Source organism: Pelodiscus sinensis, chromosome 2 (genome assembly GCF_052426305.1).
Source record: "Pelodiscus sinensis isolate ZL-2025 chromosome 2, ASM5242630v1, whole genome shotgun sequence".
NCBI lineage: Eukaryota > Metazoa > Chordata > Testudines > Trionychidae > Pelodiscus > Pelodiscus sinensis.
In genome coordinates this window covers 253,850,230-253,872,586 of record NC_143053.1, presented here as the reverse complement: position 1 = coordinate 253,872,586, position 22,357 = coordinate 253,850,230, and the positions used below count along the sequence as shown (strand labels likewise).

The following is a 22,357-nucleotide window of genomic DNA, read 5'->3' as shown; positions in this document are numbered from 1 at the left end:
CTTTGCTCCCCGTCTCCCTTGTCTGCTGGAGACCAACAGAGCAGGGAGACGGGGAGCAAAGCGGAGCAAAGCCGCGGAGCACGCCGGCAGCGGGACAACCGCGGCGCGTCTGGGCTGTCCGCTGCCCGCGTGCTCCGCGGCTTTGCTCCGCGTCTCCCTGGTCTGTTGGTCTTCAGCAGACCAGGGAGACGGGGAGCAAAGCCGTGGAGCACGCGGGCAGCGGACAGCCCAAATGCGCCGCGGCTGTCCCGCTGCCGGCATCCTCAGAGGCTTTGCTTCCCGTCTCCCTGGTCTGCTGGTCTCCAGCAGACCAGGGAGATGGGCAGCAAACCCCGTTAGTAACTGCGGATCCGACATAAGTCGGATCCGCGTAACTCGGGGACTGCCTGTACAAGGTAAAAATAAAGAACATTACAAAATTCTTTCATATTTGGGAACAAATGAGCAATCCAAAGATTTATAATTTGAAGAAAATGACCTACTTTGTCATTGTCAAAGTTAGGGATGTGAAAATGTAACCATGTACATGGTTAACTGATGAGCCTGGGTTCATCGATTAACCTTCACAGTTACGCACAGGTTACCAGTATGCACGGTAAGCCAGCTTGAAAGTAACCGCCCACTGCGTACTGGCTCCAGGGGAGCCACCTGTCCCTCTCCCCGTGCTGCTGCCTCTATATAAGAGGCAAGAGCACAAGGAAGGGGGGTGGAAGCCATTACATGTAGGGAGACAGCTTCCCTCCCCACACTGCTGAAAAATTCTTAATTAAATTCTTAAGCTTTTCTTTTCAGTGAAGAAAGCCCACCCTCTTTGAATTCCCATTTTTGGAGAAAAACTCAAGTGAGGTATTTGAAAGAAAAAGAAAAAAACCAACCCACGGGTAAAAAAGCAAAACAAGAAAAGGTGAATATACTTTACAAGCCTGAACATACTTTTTAATAAACTCATCAAAGCATCTGGGTCAACCTCATGTCAAGCTTATCACAAAATCCTCCTGGACTCCTAGGTTCTTTCTTTTAGGAGTTAATGGCATTGGAGGGGGATGTGGAAAGATATCTACAAGAAGCTCATGCAGCTCTGCTAGTCTTGACATATATTGATTAGTGATATCTTACAATCTGAATACTTATTAAAGCCTAGAAGGAGATAAAATAAATAATGGATGTGATACTAACTTGTACTGATGGCTTACTGAGCAAATCTGAAGCAAAGAAATGAAGCTGGAGGTCACAAGGTGTCAACCATAAGAGGTACTTGAGATTCAGTGCTAAACTGGGGCCAAAAGGGGTAGAGAAATCTCAGCACTATGTCAGTACACTTCCTTAAGGAGGAAACAGTAGATGCATCAATGCCCTAAGTTTACAGGAGAAACAGATTTGCAATGCAAGATAGCCAAATAAAGATGAGGAAAAAAGGAATGGAGCACTAGATTCTTTGAAAATGCAGACAGCTTAGGTTACGGCAGAGACAATGCACCCAAAACAATAATTTTAAAAGACTGACCCAGGATGATAGCAACACTGAACACTGCTGCAGGCAGGAACTACAGGCAGTCCCCGGGTTACGTACGAGATAGGGACTGTAGGATTGTTCTTAAGTTGAATCTGTATGTAAGTCGGAACTGGCGTCCAGATTCAGCCGCTGCTGAAACTGACCGCCAGTTCTGACTTACATACAGATTCAACTTAAGAACCCCAAGCTTCCCCAAGTCAGGTGCTGCTGAAACTGATGAGCGCTGATTCCAGGAAGCCTGGGGCAGAGCAACTCTGCCTCGGGCTTCCTGTAGTCAGCGCTGGTCAGTTTCAGCAGCGGCTGACTTGGGGACGCCTGGGGCAGAGCAACTGGGGTGCTGCTGGGTTGCTCCAGTAGCACCCGTCGGCGCTACTGGACCAACCCAGCAGCACCCCAGCTGCTCTGCCCCAGGCGTCCTGATTCAGCCGCTGCTGAAACTGACCAGCAGTGGCTGAATCAGGACCTGGGGCAGAGCAGCTGGGATGCTGCCGGGTTGGTCCAGTAGTGCCCAGAGCGGGTGCTGCAGGACCAATCCGCAGCGCCCCAGCTGCTCTGCTCCAGGGTCCAAAACAAAAGCCTGGTCTGCTGGGGGGGGGGGGGGCGCACACTATCCGGGCCCCTCCCCCGCAGCTGACCAGGGCCACGGGGAGCAGAGCAGCAGCGGCAGCGGGGTGCCGCGCCTCTGAGGCTTTGCTCTGGCAAAGTCTTAGAGGCGCGGGACCCCCCCCCGCGGCTGCGGCTTCAGTCCCGGTGCCTGTGGTCTGCTGGGGACCGTCCCCAGCAGACCACAGGCACCGGGACCCAAGCAGCAGCAGCGGGCGGGTTCCCGCGCTTCTGAGGCTTTGCCAGAGCAAAGCCTCAGAAGCGAGGGAACCCGCCCGCTGCTGCCGCTTGAGACCCGGTGCCTGTGGTCTGCTGGGGACCGTCCCCAGCACACCACAGGCACCGGGACCCAAGCGGCAGCAGCGGGCGGGTTCCCGCGCTTCTGAGGCTTTGCTCTGGCAAAGCCTCAGAAGCGCGGGAACCCGCCCGCTGCTGCCGCTTGGGTCCCGGTGCCTGTGGTCTGCTGGGGACGGTCCCCAGCAGACCACAGGCACCGGGTCTCATGCGGCAGCAGCGGGGGTTCCCGCACTTCTGAGGCTTTGCTCTGGCAAGGCCTCAGAAGCGCGGGGAACCCGCCCGGTGCCCCTGGTCTGCTGGAGACGGTCTCCAGCAGACCAGGGGCACCGGAGCAGCTTACGAACGGGGCTTTCTCGCCCCGGAGCTCGCAGGTAGCAATCCGCTACCTCGACCTCCGGGGCGAGAAAGCCCCGTTCGTAAGTGCGGATCCGACAAGTCGGATCCACGTAAGTCGGGGACTGCCTGTATCTGCAAAAAGACGATCATTCCCAGAAAGTTCAAAACAGCCTTTCTGAAAGGCAGTGTAGGAAAAGATGCTACTAAAGGTAGTTCAAGCAATTATTGTTGTATTTGGCCTCTGCTGTAAAATGGTGCCTCTTCCCATCCCCCTGCCAAACCACAACAGAGCAGGGGAAAATCTCCTTTTGGGGGTACAAGGACCCATGGGAAAGAAAAATGTAGAATGAATCCAGCTAGAATCTGAAGCCGGAATAGCAGCTGTGGAAAGCAAGGCTCCATGGATTCTGACATCATACAACCTCTTTCTGAACATCTTCTTCCTGTGCAGATTCCCTGCTTGCTCCAGGTCACTCTCAACTGCTTTCCTCATAGTCTCCAATCCCAAATCCCTTCCTAAAATAATCGCACAAAGAATTTAAACACCAACACACAACAAAAAAATTGCAAAAGGAATATGATGGTGGTAGCCATCATATTGCTCACTCTGACTGTATATTTTATACCTTTTCAGCTTACTCTTTATCGGTCTTGTTTGTTCTTACTATAAGAAATTCAAGGCAGGGACTGTCCCTTATTCTATGTTTGTACAGTGTCTAGTATAATGGGCATCTATTCTCAGTTGATCCCAATGAACTACCATAATAAACATTCTTATTATTAATAATAAATAATAATAAAATAATAATAATAAAATAATAATAATAATAATAATAATAGGAACTGAAGGGAGGAATAAATGGGGCAACACTATGGCTGGCTCCAAAAATTAAAGCTTTAAAGCTATCAGCTCTGAACCGTAATTTAAATATTTAGCCATTTACTTTTAAGGGCCATGTTCTATTTCCCCACCATTTTTGGACAGACAATTTTGACCCTCCCAAAGCATTTAGCACTTCTAGATAACGAGCTTTTCTGGAGAAAGTTCTAACCTCTAATATTAATAATGCTGGAATTTCTCTGTTGAGGCAGCATGCATAGATGTCTCTCTGAGGGAAAAAACCTGGTCAACAAAGCAGGTGTGCATGGTTAAGGTTCAACTCCATACTCAGGGCACATCTACACAGCAGGGCTAAACTTGAAATAAGCTACGCAACTTGAGCTATACTAATTGCGTAGCTTAAGTTGAAATAGCTTATTTCGACTTTTGGTGCTGTCTACACTGCAGATATTTTGAAACAGAGCACTCTTGCCCCGACTTCCCTGACTCCTCATGAAATGTGGTTTACAGAAGTCGGAGTAAGACACCTGTTATTTCAAATTTATTTCAAAATAACGGGTTTGCTGTGTAGACTCACATTACGTTATTTCAGAATAACTGATGTTATTCCGAAGTAATGGTGGTGTGTAAACATGGCCTCAGAAATGAATATGTTTAATGGAAGCAAGCAAGTCTTCAAAAAGGCACTATTTCTAGTTAACTAACTAGCTGGCTATTTAAATCCAAAACGAAAAAGAAAGGCAACTGAATTCTAATATGTGAATGAAAAAGTGACTAGTTGGCACACTAGTCAACTATTTGAGGCAGCAAGGGGCAGGGGCCCATCAGAGGCAGAGGTGCTGGGGGATTTCCCCCCCAGCTCAGCTCCGTGGGAGGGGGCAGGGGCACAGTGGCAGCATCTCACCTTTGAAATGTACAGTCCTCACTGGGGCTCTTGTACATTTAAAAGTGGAAGAGCCACACAGAGCTCAGGGCCAAGCAGGGGACTCTTGCTACATTTCAAAGCGGAAGCACCCTTATCAACTAATCAAACTAATTAGTTGATTCATCTAATTTTAACATCTCTAGCAGGAAGCAGCATGGACTGCAGGACATCTGGTCACCACTTCCTGCAGCTCTCATTGGCCAGGAACAGAGAACCATGGCCACTGGGAACTGCGATGAGCCATTCCTGCAGGCGGACAACGTAAACAAAATGCCTAGCAGCTCCCTCCCCCCAACAGATTATCCTCCTAGGTCACATGTCAAAGGTTGCCAACCTCTGAAATATACTGTGTGTCTGATTTTCTTTTCACAGCAATGGAAACTGAGCTTTTGTTGACTTTGGTTTATGCCCAATGATGCCTAGAACACTCCCTAACATTTCAAAATGTATCTGATGTGCAGCACCACAACCCTTCAGGCTATGTTACTGTTAAGGAGTCAGAAGAACTGTATGTTACAGGCAGATGGTGGGAGGGGCAGGAATTGTCTCAATCTCTGAACCTATATTTCCTACCCTTAATTCTTCTAGATCACCACTCATATGAGAAACACAAAGCACTGTACAGGGCTGAAGAAATACACCTTCCTGCCCCATTGGGCCAAGAGAAGAGAAAGGAAATTAAGTTTCACTAAGATCAGTTACTGACACCTTGATACCCTGCTGCTCCCCCCGTGCCTCCACTATCCAGACTTGCAGCCTCCATGTTGTCTTTTTCTCTCACACACATTCCCACCCAAACATCCTGTCTGCTAATGAATCTTCTTGGTTCTCCATCACAAACACAACCGCAAACAAATCCCATCAGTTCCGCACTGTGCTTATGTAGGACAAACTATATACCCAATTAAAAAAAGCAGTCCATTAAGCTGCTGCCAGTGATGTGTGTACACAGAAGCAGGGACTGAAAGAAATTTCTATCTGCTGCACCATATGGGCATTCTATGGGCCTGACCAGTGGAAATCAGACTCTTGTTAAGGTTAGGGAAAATTGTAAGAGTTCTGCCCATTGATGGCTACAATGTTCCTTGCAATTTTAGAACGCTCAAAAGTCATCACATTAAATACACAAAGAAGGACATGCCCTAGAGCTGAGTGCAGGGTCTCAGTTTACTTAGTCAATAAGCCATACAGATACGTATAATGTTAGTGAAAAAAAAAAGATTATAGTTCCTTTATGTTAAAACTCTGACTTAAAATCTTCTTAGGAGGTTTAATGTATTCAAGTATATGAACCCCCCCGGGTGTATTTTGCAAGTAGGATGAGATCTCAGAATACACCTTTTGTCAGTTGCTCCACTGTGATGGGGTGGACAAAGCCCGACCTCCCCAATGGAGGCCTTTCAGCACCCTGGCAAGCAGCAGGAGCAGTGGAGAGGTTCTCAGAGCAGGGCAGAGGGATATCCTTCACTGCAGCCAATCAGGATGTGGCAGGCTACTATACAAGGAGCTGCTCGCTAAAACCTGTCAGTTCCTTCCTGGAGCTGACTGGGAACCTCTGGGCTGACTGGGAACACCAGAACCTTGGTCAGCTCTGAGTGGGAGCTGGGCCCTCATAACTAAGTGGAGCTAGACCTGTGGCTAAAGGCTAGCCAGCAACAATTCTGAGGAACCCCAGGCAAGGGGAACTGTGCAACAAGGCCCTAGAGAAGGGCTGGATGAAATGGCATCCCAGGGAAGTGGCTCAGGGACATGACCATAATTACAGACTTTGAAACTTGGCAGGTAACTGCTACGTATAGGGTCCCTGGCCCAGGACCCAGAGAAGTGGGCGGGCCTGCATCCCCCCCAACCCTCTGCAAACCACACCTGAGTGAGGGGGGTAAAAGAGGAGGCCTGACCCTCAGCCACATGCTGGACTTTGGCTCACCCTCAAAAACTGAAACAGGAGTACAGGCAGTCTCAGTTGAAACAGCAATGAATTACCGAATACGAGTACAGGGTGAACCTCAGAAATCCAGGACACTCTGGTCCGGCAGGATAACCGATGTTGCTGGACTACAGAGCTCCAGAGCCTGGGAATGCAAGCTGGACAGGAGTCCAATGGTGGGGAGCCCCACCATTGTGACTGGCGTGCCCCATCGTGGGGAGGCCCAGCTAGGTGTGGTACAGCAGGGCAGCCATGGAGCCCCAACTGGGTGAGACAAAAGCAGGGCAGCTGCAGAGCCCGGTTCCTGGAAATTCCCAACTAGGTGAGACAGAAGCAGGGCTGCTGTGGCTGCGAAGCTCCGTCCCCGGAGAGCCCGCCAGCTGGCAGAAGCAGGCCAGAGCCTAGCCCAAGCCCGGCAGCAGCAGGGGTTGAGCAGAGCCAGCTGGAGGGAAGGGTAGTGTCCTGGGAGACTGGTTGCAGGGGAGCACCCCGATCCGGCAAATTCTCTAATTCAGGATGGGTCAGGCCCCAAGAGTGAAGGATCAGGGAGGTCCAACCTGCTGCCACCCCCCAACAACATAAATGTGTTTAAGTACTACATTGTTAGCTATCTGGTCTCCATTTTCATCTGTCAAATTCATGCATAATTTTCTTATATTCCTCATTCTCTTGTATCAAACTCATAATATCTTTTATTCCTATAACAAGAATCAGGCAATAACCCACCTGTAATCCCCCCGAACAGTCTAGTATCCTGAATTTCCTTGAAATTTTTAAAAACACACTTGTTCCACAAAACCTACCAGTGATAACATCTACTCATCACGGTCTGTTCTTTGTATTTATCTGTGAAGTCTTACAATTTTTGAGGCTGAAATTATGTTCTTTGTTCATAGTATTCTGCACATTAACCAGTAACAAACCAATTACAGGTGCTCTAGTTAATACTAAGAAACAACTATGATAAGTAACAATACATTATTGATAATAAATGGGGGGAAATTACTTACCTGAACATAAGCAAAGGAAGTTTTTGCAAGTCTTTGGACATACATCTGAGAACAGTTGAAACATAATTCGACCAACTAAAAGAAAAATGAAAATATGTGGTTCAGAATTTTCAGTTTGCCAATATTTTGTTGGACTAAACAAGTAGGCATTTTTATTTACCAATTCAATGAAAGTATATTTTAAAAAGTACATTGAGAACTGAGCAAGTTCTGAAAATTGTATTATTATACTAACTGGCTGGAAAGCGATAGTGTAACAGTTTATCTGAAATTAAAATTAAATAACATCACCATATCGTATGAAAAATTCAAATATCTTAATATTTAGACCAGGACTGGGCAAAATAGAGTCCACTAAGCCACCATATCCAGCCTGCGGACTAGAGATGGTAAGGACTACAGGCAGTCTCCGGGTTACGTACAAGATAGGGACTGTAGGTTTGTTCTTAAGTTGAATTTGTATGTAAGTCGGAACTGGTACATATTGTAGGGGAAACTCTAGCCAAACATTTATCCAGAGCTCAGTTTTATTCTCCCACACCTCACTTCCCTCAGTCCTTTATTCTCAAGCTGAGGTGTTTGCTGAGAAAAGCTGCTCCGCGTCTCCCTAGTCTGCTGGGGGGGCGCTAGCTTCGCGTCTTCCTGGTCTGCTGGGGGGAAAGCAGCTAGTGCGGGGTTGCCTCACCCTGTTTGTAAGTAGGGATCCGATGTAAGTCGGATCCATGTAACCCGGGGACTGCCTGTATTCGACTATCTGATAAGCAAATGCTTATTGGATAGTCAACAGGATAATTGACAAGTCACTTCCCTCCCCGCCCCTGCCACCTTGCTGCCTCTATCAGATAGAGGCAGCAAGATGAAGGGGGAAGACGACGGGGGTACTTCAAAGCGGCAGCACCACATGGAGCCCAGGGTCAGTTGCTCCGTGTGGCGCTGCTTCTTTGAATGCCGTGGGGAGCCTGGCATCAAGTCAGCAGAGACTCCCCAGCTGACCCCGGGCTCCGTGTGGCTCAGCTGCTTTGAAATACCAGAGCAGCATTTCAAAGGGGTAGCACCGCCCTATCAACTAATCGAATGGTCAATTACATGATTAGTAATTACACAGTTACTATTTGATTAGTCAATTACACGATTCTTAACATCCTTATCACAGAAACAGTGGGGAGCCTCAGGCAGACTCCCTTCTTGCCCAGCCCCTCCCACACAACACTCAGAAAAACAGCTGCTGGGCCATTTCCCTTTCACAGCTGTGAGCCTGGGAGAAGGAGGAGAGGCTTCATGTGATGTCCCTGCCCCTAGCACAATCCCATTGGCCAGGTTCTGGCCAATGGGAGCTGCCTGTTTGAAGAACAGGCTGTATGCGAAGCACCACTCCCACCTCCCCTCTGGCTCTTATTCACAAATGCACATGGCCCCTGCAGCCTGTGAAGGGGTGGGGCACTCAGGGAGGCTGCCCAATAAATGTGTTGGGTTGCTGGCTGGGAGTTACATAGGTAAAGTCTTCCAGTCAGAGCCTGCCCTCTGGCACCTAAGTTCCTCCCCGCAACACTCTTCCCCCTCCTCCCCCACTCCTGGCCCCCTACCTCATGTAATCTAAACTCCCCTCCCCTCCAAAACTCTCTCAGATCCTGCACCCCAATCGCCTTCCCAAGGTCACAACCCAAACCCCTGTACCTCAATCCCTTTCACAGAATCACAGAATACTAGAATCAGAGGGGTAGCCGTGTTAGTTTGAATCTGCAAAAACGGCGAGGAGTCCTGTGGCACCTTATAGACTAACTGAAGTGTAGGAGCATAAGCTTTCGTGGGCAAAGACCCACTTTGTCAGATGCATGTAGTTGAAATTTCCAGAGGCAGGTATAAATATGCAGGCCTGACTCAGGCTGGAGATGACGAGGTGATCCAATCAAGGAGGATGAGGCCCACTTCTAGTAGCTGATCTGGAGGTGTGAATTCCAAGAGAGCAGAAGCTGCTTTTGTAGTTAGCAAGCCATTCACAGTCTTTATTTAATCCAGAGTTGATTGTGTCAAACTGGAAGATGAACTGTAGCTCAGCAGTTTCTCTTTGAAGTCTGGTCCTGAAGTTTTTTTGCTGCAGGATGGCTACCTTGAGATCTGCAATTGTGTGTCCAGGAAGATTGAAGTGTTCCCCTACAGGTTTTTGTACGTTGACATTCCTGATATCTGATTTGTGTCCATTGATTCTTTTACGTAGGGACTGTCCAGTTTGGCCGATGTATATAGCAGTGGGGCATTGTTAGCACATGATGGCATATATTACGTTAGTGGATGTGCAGGAGAATGTACCAGTGACAGTATGGCTGATCTGGTTAGGTCCTGTGATGGTGTTGCTGGTGTATATATGTGGGCAGAGTTGCAAGGTTTGTTGCAAGGAAACCCTGTCTAGTGTGGTCTGAGCTTCCAGATCCAGCATGAGCCGGAACTGAGCCAGGCTGCCTGCCCGCCCAGCTTCTAATATACTTTAAATGCAGTTCCCAGTGGGGGTAGGCCCCAGACCTGGCACAAGACGGGACTGAGCAGAGCTGCTGGCCAGCCTGCTAAAAAATTTACTGGTGGGAGGAAGGAGAGGAGGGAAATGCATGGAGTCTATAGCATTAACCTATATGTTTTTGCTTATCGGTTAATCAAGTACACTATTACATCTCTACCCCACACACCTTGCTATTGACTCTGGCCACTAGGCCATGCTGCCGTGATAAAGATCAATATACTATTGGCATTAGGTAACACTACTCTGGTAAAGTGGGCTATGCTATTGACTCCAGTTTTCAGGCTATGCTATCTCAGTAGCCGGGGCTGTGATCGGGCCCTCTCAGAGAATGACAGAGGCCCTAGCCCCAGGACCCCGACTTCTCACCCACAGCGTCATATTAAAACCAAAAGAATATATGAAAATGAACACTTAAGACATTTATTTAACAACAATTAAGTTATTATATGAATAGCATGTATATTAAAAAAGTAACTTTGTGAGTTTCCACTGCAAGTAAAACTCTTCATTTTAGGAATGCTTTTCTGGCTTTGTTTTGTGCAAAATCTAATTTACATGCATCATCACTGTTAATGTTAAGCATTGTGAGACCATTCAATGCTCTTCTCTCATTGTAGAACAATGATAGTTCTTTATTTAACACATTGAATATGCATTCACCTGAAGCCATTGACGCAGGGAGACTGACAAAAATATGTAATGTAATTGTGCTTAAGAAATACAATCAACAGACCAAGATCAAATATTTATTGAAGCAGTTCTTTTGGCTTGCAGTCTGATTTAAAGTTGGTGGAATGTGTCCTCCAGATCAGCTACTAGAAGTGGGCCTCATTCTCCCTGATTGGATCCACCTCGTCATCTCTAGCCTGATTCTGGCCTGCATATTTATACCTGGCTCTGGAAATTTCCACTACATGCATCTGATGAAGTGGGTCTTTGCCCACGAAAGCTTATGCTCCAACACTTCGGTTAGTCTATAAGGTGCCACAGGACTCCTCGCTGCTTTTGCAGATTCAGACTAACACGACTACCCTTCTGATACTATAACTGCAAAGTGTATATTAAATGGAAACAACTTGGAAGAAAAATATCAAAATTTAAGGCCCCTTATCTCCAGAGGCCTGTGCCAAATGGCCCTCCTGGCCCTCCTTCTGATAGGGCCTGGTTGTAATAAGACCTTAAGTGTTGAGTCACACCACGTTAGCCCAACTGCAGTTTTGTAAAGTACTATTCTATACTATACTTATCAACCCCGCAACACACCTAGAGGCCTCAACTAGATCAGGACCCAATTGCATGACCTGTTATTAGGGATGTTAGCTATCGTGTAATTGAACAAGTCACGTAACCGCATGAAATCTTAGCAGTTACATGACTATTTGGTAGTCCCCAGAGGCAGGGCCAGCAGCGGGGGAAAGGGGGAAATGTGTGCAGTCAACATAAATTAACCGATAAGCCTAGGCTTATCGGTTAATTGTGAAGTTGTCTACACGATGACATCCCTACCTGTTATACAGATGTAAATTATAATATCCCAAAAAACTGAGTGCACCACCTGTCTAGCTGCTTTGAGATAGCTTTTCTCTTTATGCAAAGACAGCAGTGCAATTCCCATTAACAATAATGGAAGAATCATAGAAACATAGAAATGTAGGGCTGAAAGAAACCTCAAGAGATCATCTAGTTCAGTGTTTCTCAACAACTGGTCTGTAGAGGGTGCTAGTCCATGGCAGACACCTTCCCAGTCCCTGAGATTTCCCTAACTGTGACTTTGTCTACACTTAAAATTTTCAAGTGCAGCCGTGGCAGCACATTAAACTGAAAATGCGGCAACGGTGTGAACACTGGGAGAGAGATCTCCCAGTACTCTACGTAAACCAATTCCAAGAGGGGAGTAACTAACAGCGCTAGGAGCATGGCTCCCGGTGCTGTGGCCTGGTTTACACTGGCTTACAGCTCTATAACTTGCAGTGCTAGGAGGAGGGAGGTGGGAAGGGAGGTTCATTCCCTGAGCCAGAAAGGTACAGCACTATGAAGTGGCAGTGTAGACTTAGCCACAGTTTAGGAGGGCAGCAAATTGGTCTCTGATACCAAAAATGCTGAGAAACACTGATCTATTCCATCTCCCTGCATTGACACACAGGCCAGTCACATGCATTCTTAAAATTAGTGCTGAGGAGTAGTAACTTATGGTGCCTCAAAATAGGACTTTACCTAGGCACACATTATTATGTTCAAAAGCACAGAAACAGTTTTTAAAAAGTTTTCATATTGTTTTGGTTATTCCAAGTAACCTGAAACTGCATTCTGTAAACCAAAGAGCTACAATCATTGTTTATGAACAATATAGTGAAATGGACAATTTGCAAAACAGAATTTGCTTGAGAGACTTATAGCTAGGATCCTACTAAATTCACAGTCCATTATGGTCAAATTCATGGCCACAAGATTTGAAACAGATACATGTCACATTTTCTGCTCTTTAAACCTGAAATTTCACAGTGTTGTAATTGTGGGGTCTCGACTCAAAAGGAAATGGGAGGGTTCACAAACCTGTTGTAGGAGGACAGCCATGAGGGATGTGAAAAATTAACAGGCTAAATGGTAAGACCACTCTACCCGGTGATGCTTACTGGTTTTGGCTAATCAGTGACCGTTGGGAGCTGGAGTAGTTCCCTGCTTGCCAGGGGCAGCTCCAGCCCCGCAGGGGGCCTGCCAATCTGCAGGGGAGGAACAGGCCCTGTCCTTTCCCTGCCCAGTCAGAAATATGAAGTCCCCTTTGACAGAGTGCTCCTAGGAATAAAGAGACATCAGATTTCATGGGGAAAGGCTTATTTCATGAGTTTTTCCCAACTGCGAAACTGGCAGGGACCCCACTTATAGCCTGTTAAATAAGAACCACAAAACCCAAATCATTGTTAAATGTTATACAGATCTTTTTGATAACCTACGAGTACCCTCTAGTGGTATAAAACTAATACTTCAACACTGACAGTAATAGCAGAAAAAGACTGGACTGCTCCAAGTTTGCCGAGAAGCTACTACAGAATTAGTTCTACTGTCCTGACATGAAAAAAGTCTCTTGAAATTTAGATTGAAATTATTCTATACATTGACATCTATGAATATTTTCAGGTAAATTCTATTATTATCAAAGAAAATCATGACATTTTAATTCTGATTCTCTAAAAGTGCGTGTAATTGTTGGACAGTTTTCCAAATAACAGTTTGGAAAATTAGGAGATTTTCTGCCCTAAAGTGAGCACAAAGATTCATCCAGGATAGACTGGAATGCCCCACCTCCCTCCCCTCTTCCATCAGCAGTTAAAGAGACGAAGCAAGAAAAAAAGAAAAAAGGATGGCGCTCATACTTCAAACATATGGAGGGTAAGGGGGAGTCTGAAAAGTCTGTTAAAGTTTCCATGGCAGGACCAGAAGCTACTCCTGTACCTGATTAAGTATCTATTTTTAGTATTAATCATAGCTAGAATTAGGGATGTAACATCCTGTTTAATTTGTTAACTGGTTAAACAGTAAGTTTAACCAGTTAACTGATTAAATGGGGGCAGGCAGAAGCAACAGCTCTGTGCAAGGATGAAAGAGGCTGCTGCTTCTGGCTAGGAGTCAGCAGCCCCACATGGATGCCCAGTGGGGTTAGAGTGGCCCTCTGCCTGTGGCGGGCTGCTCCCTGGGTTACCCATTAGCATCCCTAGCTGGAATATATCTAGCAATTTTTATTACAATTTAGTTAAACTATTTGTGCTTAGTTAAGAACACTGTAAAAGTTGTAATCTATATAACATTTAATGGTTAAAAAGCTTCAGAGGTATAGCTGAGTTAGTCTGTAATAGGAAAAATTTAAAAAACAACAAACAGCCTAGTAGCACCTTAAAGACTAACAAAACATGTAGAGCTTTTGTGGGCAAAACACACTCCTTCAGAGAACCGTCTCTCTCTCACCAGTACGTGTAAGCTGGCCCCCAGCAGGCACCATCTCTTGTTGCCGAGTCTGTCCTTATAATGCAGAGCCCGCAATCTATATAGCCACTACGGTTTTAACAGTTACACATTTACTTTAACTGTTTTTTACGTCCCTAGCTAACACAACGTACAGTGACAATTAAAAAAGCTCTCCTACACATCAGTCATACAACTACGCACACTGCTTAATCTAGATACAGCCGCTCCCCGAGTTGCGAAAGGTCGAGTTATGACTGTTCGCACTTACGTTCAAAGCTCCCATGGAGCGGTCATAAAGGCGGTCCCCGAATTACGAACGTGACCCGCGCTTACGTGTAACTCAATGGGGTCCGAGTTACAAAAGGATCGAGTTATGGCCAAGTGTTTGGTTTGTAATTCGGAGAGAGGCTGTATCTACCTTACTCAGATTATGCAAAACCTCATAATGCACAATCTAGGGATCCATCAGGGAGAAGGGGGGAGAATCTTGAGCACTTATCTGTTTGCTAAGAAATCATACAAGTTGCACAGGTTTTATCATCTGTCAATGTAAAAAAACCCAAACCCTCACCAACACAGAGAAAAAAGTAAGCCACACAAGCATCTGACAGCAACCTTTACTGATAAAGCATAAATACACAATTATTGGTATTAATCTAACAAGCAAAAATTGAATGTGAAATCTTTTCAACAGCTAATAAACTTAACTTTTATCTTTCTCTCTCCCTGGGACATGAAGGAACCCATTTTTAAACCTAGAGTCCACAGCCACATATAAAGGTGCTCTCTCTCACACAGTAGGAAAGAAAAAAAATATATAGTGTCTTCAATTTTCCTAAGCCTGTCTATCTTCTCTCTCTCTCTCAAGTGCTCCCTCCTTACTTCTGACTGAATTGACACCCTGACAATTTTTCTAATTTATCTTCCTGTTATAAAGATTAGATCATACAATTGGAGAACAGAAAACATATCACATGACTTGATGACTAACCATACAACTTGAATAGCAAATTCTGGATACTGAAAGATTTACTATGGACAAGGGATGTTAGAAAGTAGTTATTTCAATAATCGTGTAACCACTACATTTCGTACCAGTTACAGTTAGTCAATGCCCTCGGGGGCAGGGCAGGAAGCCAGTGTACTCCCAGCTTCACTCCCGGGAAGCTCTTGCTACACCATGCTACTTCCTCTGTATCAGAGACAGCATCATGGGGTGGCAGACAGGAGTTGGTCTCTGCAGGGAGCCAGTTTAACGACCAGCTCCTCACACAGACCAGCTCCTGCCTACCATCTCTGTATCTCTTGTATCTCTATCAAGACCAGACCAGAAAGCGCGCCTGTATCAGAGGCAACAGTGCAGGATAGCAGCAGCCCCTGTCCGTGGGAAGGTGTCCTCCGTCCAAAGGGAGCTTGGGCCCCCTGTGGACAGGCACAGCTGGTGGGCTCCCTGCACAGAGTGGCTCCCGCGTGCCGCCATGTGCTACCAACTCCGTATCAGAGACAGCAGCAAAGGGTGGCAGGCGGCTTTCCTGCATGCTCTTCATTGAAAACTTGGACCGGCAAGCTGTGACTGAGCCAACCTGCCTGTCAGAGTTTTAAATGCAGAACACACAGGGGGAAGGAATTGTTGAAGATAACTGGGATTGTTAACTAATAAGCAATTGCTTATTGGTTAAATTCTTCATAGTGAACTCTCTCATCCAATCCGAGCTGCAAATCTCCCTGTTACCCACCTTTCAAAATCTTCTTGAGACAAACAGTGTACAAATTGAACCTCTCTAGTCCAGCAACGTATGTGGTCCGGCATGATTTTAGTTAGCCAGATGTCCACTTACCATGGGAGTGGCCAAGTTTCCCGTGGTCCCATAAAGTTTATTTATAGCGACCAGTCCAGGCTCTCAGTGTTCTGTGCTGGTATTTAGCTCTAATTGATCCTTAAATGTCTTCTAAGAACCCAGTAAACAGTGAAAGTGTTACAAATGCTGCTAGACAATATTGACCTGCTGTGGTTCAGCAAATTTTCTGGTTCAGCCTCACTCAGGTCCCAAGGGTGCCATACTAAAGAGGTTTAAACCTGCATAAGGAATATTACAGCATACTCCTCCTACCATTCATAAAGAGGCTCATAATAAAGTATAGGCTCCTAATGTCAAGATAGTGGTATAACCTTTGTTGCACTAAGAGTGTCGTAATGGCAGCCTGCCAGAAGCCTGAGACCACACACGATCTGAAGCTAAGTTTAAATATTTTAATAAAAGACATAGGCATGATTAGAACATATCCCTCAGTTTGAGATTCATGGGAATAAAAGGTTAACCAAAACAAAAAATGTAATTGCAATAAGTGAAAGAATGGCTACTTTTCCTTTTACACAATAAGTTATTCTATTAAGAGAATAGAATAGCTTCAAATCATTATTTGTTTAAAAAATTGCTCCATCTCCATCTAATCAGGCATTTGAGGGAAAAGCAACACTTCAATAGTTATTCTTTTCTTCTTTCTTAACCTGCATTCTCTGAAGCAACCTAAGGCACCACAAAAACATCTTCCTTCCACAGCTTTCTGCACTAACCCCATCGCCAATAAATGCTTCCCTCTTTTGTGCTGCCCACAAATGTAAATGTGTTTGTGTTTTACCTGAAGGCAACTAAGGCCATCAGAAATTACTCTTTTTCAGAATAAACAGAATAAATTAGATGAGAGACTACAGTAATCAATCTTATTCTATCTCTAGCTTTTGCTTAAAACTCTGTTTAATTTGTTGCCTTCAGCTGCTATGTTCCTAACCACAATTTGCTTTTATGCTTCATCTCAAATCTCTATGGTCTTTCATGAAGCGCTAACAGTGAGCCTGGCTCCACATATAAAACAGTGAAAGATACTGTGCTTGTCCCAAAAATTTATCAAATCAACCCACAAAGGAGACCTCCCTATTCCATCTCTTTCATACAATGCTACAATGAGGAAATGAATGAAAACACATGAGAGAGAGATTGAGAGAAAAGATCATTAATAAGGAAAGTTCACTAGATTTTAAGAGAGAGAGCAGGAGTGAGACAGAGCAAATAATAGCAACTACAGTATGTTTTCTGGAGGATGAAGGGATTATGGCCATAAGTATTAAGTCTGGGCTTATTCAGCTTCTCGGGGGAAAATAAATCAGGGGAAACATTGTTCAGCACTGCCATGTAAGTTATTAAAACCTGTGTGAGTGAGCATATAAAGAGAAAACCCCCACACACTCCTATCAAGTGCTTTATATTCCTTTGATATGTTTAAAAACACAATCTAAATACCATGTCAAATGGAACAAAAAACAGGACTATGTAGCATCCCCCTTCTGTTCTGAAATTTGATTTGTCCTTTTCATATGTGTTCATTTTTTTGATTGTATCTTTTGGTGTATATGGTTGTGCCGATTTTCTTCCACAATTTGATCTGAGGAAGTGGGGCTGGCCCACGAAAGCTCATCACCTAATAAACCATCTTGTTAGCCTTTAAAGTGCTACATAGTCCTGTTTTTTGTTTCAGCTAGACCAGACTCACATGGTCTAATAATAATAATATCTATTATTATTCTATGTCAAATGGAGTTATTCAACTATGCATGTTTTGGACTATTCAGGAAAATAGGTACAACAACTAATCTGGCCCTATAAATACATATTTTGCATTATTTAAAAACTGTATTTTTCCAAGACATTTGCAAAAAAGTAAAAAGCATATCAAGAACAAATATACTACACTATTAATAGCTGTCTGCATTGCTGTCAAATGCAAAGTTCTCAAACATGCTTATATTTACAATTTATTTTGCAATAAGTGCAGAAAAAACATGCCAAACAAAAATAAAGAAAATATCAGAGAAAACTTATTCTGAGTAACTCAAATTTCAGGAACAAATTTCAGGATGCCTCTGACGAAGTGGGTCTTTTCCCATGAATGCTTATGCTCCAATAAATCTGTTAGTCTATAAGGTGCCACAGGACTTCTCGTTGTTTATGCAGATTCAGACTAACATGGCTACCCCTCTGATAAAATTTCAGGATGCACTGAAAAATACTAACCTCCAAAAGATGCTAATAAAGGCCACCCACAGCACAAGACAAATACATGGATTAAAAGATTTCATTTCAAGATCCTGTAGCTAAAAAAAAAAACAGGAGGTATCTATTTGTATAGGGACCTCCACCCTCATATACAGTAGTATATCATAAAGACCAAACTCTGTGGCAAAGAACTCCACGCAAACTCTGTCCCCACCACACTGCCTTCCTGACCAATCAATACAGTATTCTTTATTTTTATTTTAAACTCAATTTTTGTTTTATATTACTCCCATTTCTTCAATTACTGCCAATATCCTGTCAATACTACTGACTTGTAATATATGTCAGGGGAAAGCTGAAGGTTTTGGATGTGAGGACGGATTGAGGCTTTGGGCACCCAAGAAAGCATAGGTGTTGTTATTATTGGTTTTAGTACCCAGGAGGCAACCAAAACTGAAAGGATGCTTCTCATCTTATCTTCCCTGTTTTTGTGACAGAAAGATCACTTTAAAATTTCTGTGCATATTTGTGGGTAGAGAGTGATGTCTTGCTCACCACCACAGCAACTTTTGATGATAATTAGATATCAGTCCACCGTGTCCCAACATCCCTGCTAGATCCAATAATGATGAATAAGCAAAGTAACTGTTTTTGCCAAAGTCACCCACAGCTAAATAGGTAATTTTGATGTTTCAAGAGTCATCAGATTACTGAATCTCTCTGATATGAACAGGGCAGTACACATCTCTCAGAGCCATTGTTTCTAGCCACCTACAGATTTAGGAAGACATCATTGTATAGTTTATATTTAATTCATATTTTGAATATCATGAAAAGAGGAAAATAGAATCATAGAATCATAGAATAATAGGACTGGAAGGGACCTCGAGAGGTCATCGAGTCCAGCCCCCCGCCCTCAAGGCAGGATCAAGCTCCGTCTACACCATCCCTGACAGATGTCTATCTAACCTGTTCTTAAATATCTCCAGAGAGGGAGATTCCACCACCTCCCTTGGCAATTTATTCCAATATTTGACCACCCTGACAGTTAGGAATTTTTTCCTAATGTCCAATCTAAACCTCCCCTGCTGCACTTTAAGCCCATTACTCCTTGTCCTGTCCTCAGAAACCAAGAGGAACAAATTTTCTCCTTCCTCCTTGTGACACCCTTTTAGATATTTGAAAACCGCTATCATGTCCCCCCTTAATCTTCTTTTTTCCAAACTAAACAAGCCCAGTTCATGAAGCCTGGCTTCATAGGTCATGTTCTCTAAACCTTTAATCATTCTTGTCGCTCTTCTCTGTACCCTTTCCAATTTCTCCACATCTTTCTTGAAATGTGGCGCCCAGAACTGGACACAGTACTCCAGCTGAGGCCTAACTAGTGCAGAGTAGAGCGGCAGAATGACTTCACGAGTTAATAGATGGATATTAGATTTCAAAGGGTGATGTGAGTATTCAAATAAATGCAATATTGATCTAATTTCAAACAAGATCCCGTAACAATCACAGTACTAATATTGCAATGTTGGGATCTTCGCTGCACAGTGGCTACAGTGCTGGGGTGCCAGCACGGAGTATTGCTGAGCTGTGACTGACCTCTGATGTGTGTCCCACAATGCTTGTTCTCACTTCTCTGGTCATCTGTTGAACTATACTGCCCTGCTCTCAAATGACCAACCCTCCTATCCAACCTTACCATTCCTTGGGAATTTTGAGGGGGGAAGGATAGCTCAGTGGTTTGAGCATTGGCCTGCTAAACCCAGGGTTGTGAGTTCAATCCTCAAGGAGACCATTTAGGGATTTGGGGCAAAACTATCAGGGATGGTACTTGGTCCTGCTGGGAAGGCAGGGGATTGGACTCGATGACCTTTCAAGGTCCCTTCCAGTTCTGGGAGATAGGCAATCTCCATTAATTTATTTGAAAATCCCCTTTCTGTTTGCTCAGTGACATGTAGTATACTTTCATAGCATCTTTTCAGGTGACCAGGTCTGCTCCACTCACCAGGCGATCCTCCATTTGGAGCCATGTTGACATGTTGGACCTCATCAGTGTTTGGGGAGAGTGGATTGTCCACACCCATCTGCACTCCAGCTGTAGGAATTATGGTATCTACAGGCAGATATCAAGATGCATGACCAAAAGGGGCTATGAGTGGGACACATTACACTGCAGGATCAAAGAACACATACCACAAGGCGTGGGAAGAAAACCATCGCTCTGGTGTTGCCGTCATGACCTGCTGGTTCTACAAAAAAGTTGGATGAGATACTTTGAGTTTGGAGGTCGAGAAGCACAAAGAGCAGATGCCTGGTAAGTGGCTTTGATTTCTGAAAGCACTGAACAGAGTTGCTGGGAGTGGGCAGGTGGCAGAAAGCAGGCTTGGGACTCTGTAATGCTGCTATTGACACAAGGCTACTTGGTTGCTGAACAGGATGTTGTTGGAATCTCTCACTTCACAGTAACTGTCCTCACAGACCTCATCAAAAGTGTCATGCTGCTGCTGGGCAATCCACCCTTGCAGGTTTCTTGGCAGGGCAGCTATGTTCACTGTCCCATTAAGGGTAACATTCCCTTGCTACTGTGCTCTAAGTGTGTGTATGTGGGGGAGGAGGGATTGCTACATAAAAGTAAGCCACATACTGGCCCAGACAGAATCCACAGTTGCTTAAAAAAACCCTCCCTTGCTTCCCTGCTCACCCTACGTAGCAAAATGTCTTCCAGGATAAACACAGAATGTGGAAAATGTATGGCCATTAATAATGATAGAGCCCCAGGCAGTGCTTTCCCCAGTCACATGTGCCCAGAGTACTGTATGGCTTTGCACCAAAGAATTCCCCTGCTCCGATGGTTAACTCACCATTTTTGGGATCTCATGTCTTATGTACATTCACCCTGGGATGCAAGTCAGTGACAGGTATATGAACAGTGCCTGTGTTTAAAATGGGTTGTGGGAGCTCTGTTTAGTGTTAACAATGGTCCCTCTGTAACATTGTTGCAGTTTATCTTCACAGATTTACTTTAGGATGACAGCCTGCCTTACAATCACAGGCAGAACAAGAAAGTGGCTTCATAAAAGTCAAGAGAACTTTCTGTGTGATGTTATGATTCAGGCTGCAGCTAAAAAGAAAGAATTAAAGTAGTGAAGGGAGACAGTGACAGGAAGGAGAATATGGAGCAACTCTCAAACATTATAGAACACCAAGCAAACACACTCCAGGCACTGCTAATACTTCAGACAGAGCAGCTGTGTGACTGCCTCTCCACCTCTGCAGCTGGTGTCCCAAAACTGTTTTCCATAGATCCCCCTGTTATCATCAACACAATTTGGCCACCACCTTGTCTCCAGCTAAAACCCACCGCACTCCACACCTTCTCCCTGTCACCTTCCATCCTGCAGACTCCCGCAGGCACCCAATTCATTTAACTTTTATCCCTGTGCAGTTTAGCTTTGATGAACTGCAAGCCCCATTGCAGAGCACATGAGATAGCAGGGCTGCATATGCAACCTGGATATATATACACAAATCTGTAAACATCTTGGGACCTTACCTCCTCCCCCTGCAGAAAATGCAGGTATGTCATGCTGCACGTGTGTTCTACTTGTGTTGTTTTTAATAAATGAAATTCTTGTGTTTCAAAGCAATCTCTATTTTATTGCATGAAAGCAAGAAAAGAAAGCAAAGCAATGGTCACTTTATCAATAATTGCATTGTATGGACCAATCACAATAACACCTTAGTAACACAGCCACTGCACTCCCATGCATGGCAACAAATATTACTGACTTTCAGCATCAAATGTCTGCCTCAAGACATCCCTGATACTTATGGCCCCATTCTGTGCTTCTCTAATAGCATGATCTCAGGCTATTCAAACTCAGCCTCTAGACACTGTGCCTAAGTGGTCTAGCCTCAAGCAAAACTTTCACCCTGCCCTTCACAAATATTATGGAAGGTACACAGCATGAAGCTAAAAGCTCAAAGATGGCGAGATCCAGCTTCCCATACAAACACCACCAAAAGCACACTCCACTGTCATTCTGCACCCACTCCACCTGTTACTGAACCACTCTTTGTTACTGTCAAGGCTCCCAATGTATGGCTTAATGAGCGATAGCATTAAGGGGTAGGCAGGATCTCCCAGGATCACACTGGGCATTTTGACTTCCACAACAGTGATTTTCTGGTCTGGGAAGAAAGTCCCCACTTGCAGGTTCCTGCTGACCCTGGGTACTGGGGAAATGCTGCATGGAACCCGGGGTCAGCTAGGGAGTCCTCAGCTGACCCCGGTCTCTATGGCACTGCCCCTTTGAAACGCCGCCTTGGGGTTTCAAAGCAGCAACGCCACACAGCTGATCCCCGACTCAGCTGTGCAGTG

The 22,357-nt window shown here is 44.9% G+C and overlaps 1 protein-coding gene across 6 annotated transcripts in view; it reads right to left on the bottom strand.

Annotated features, from left to right (window-relative positions):
- NKTR (natural killer cell triggering receptor) overlaps nucleotides 1–22,357 on the bottom strand; it is an 81,804-nt gene that overhangs the window by 48,665 nt on the left and 10,782 nt on the right. For all 6 annotated transcript variants that reach the window (XM_075922887.2, XM_089776806.1, XM_089776807.1 and 3 more), the window contains exon 3: nucleotides 7,453–7,527. In XM_075922887.2, coding sequence (XP_075779002.2) covers nucleotides 7,453–7,527 — 75 coding nt within the window. The remainder of the gene's footprint in view (nucleotides 1–7,452; nucleotides 7,528–22,357) is intronic.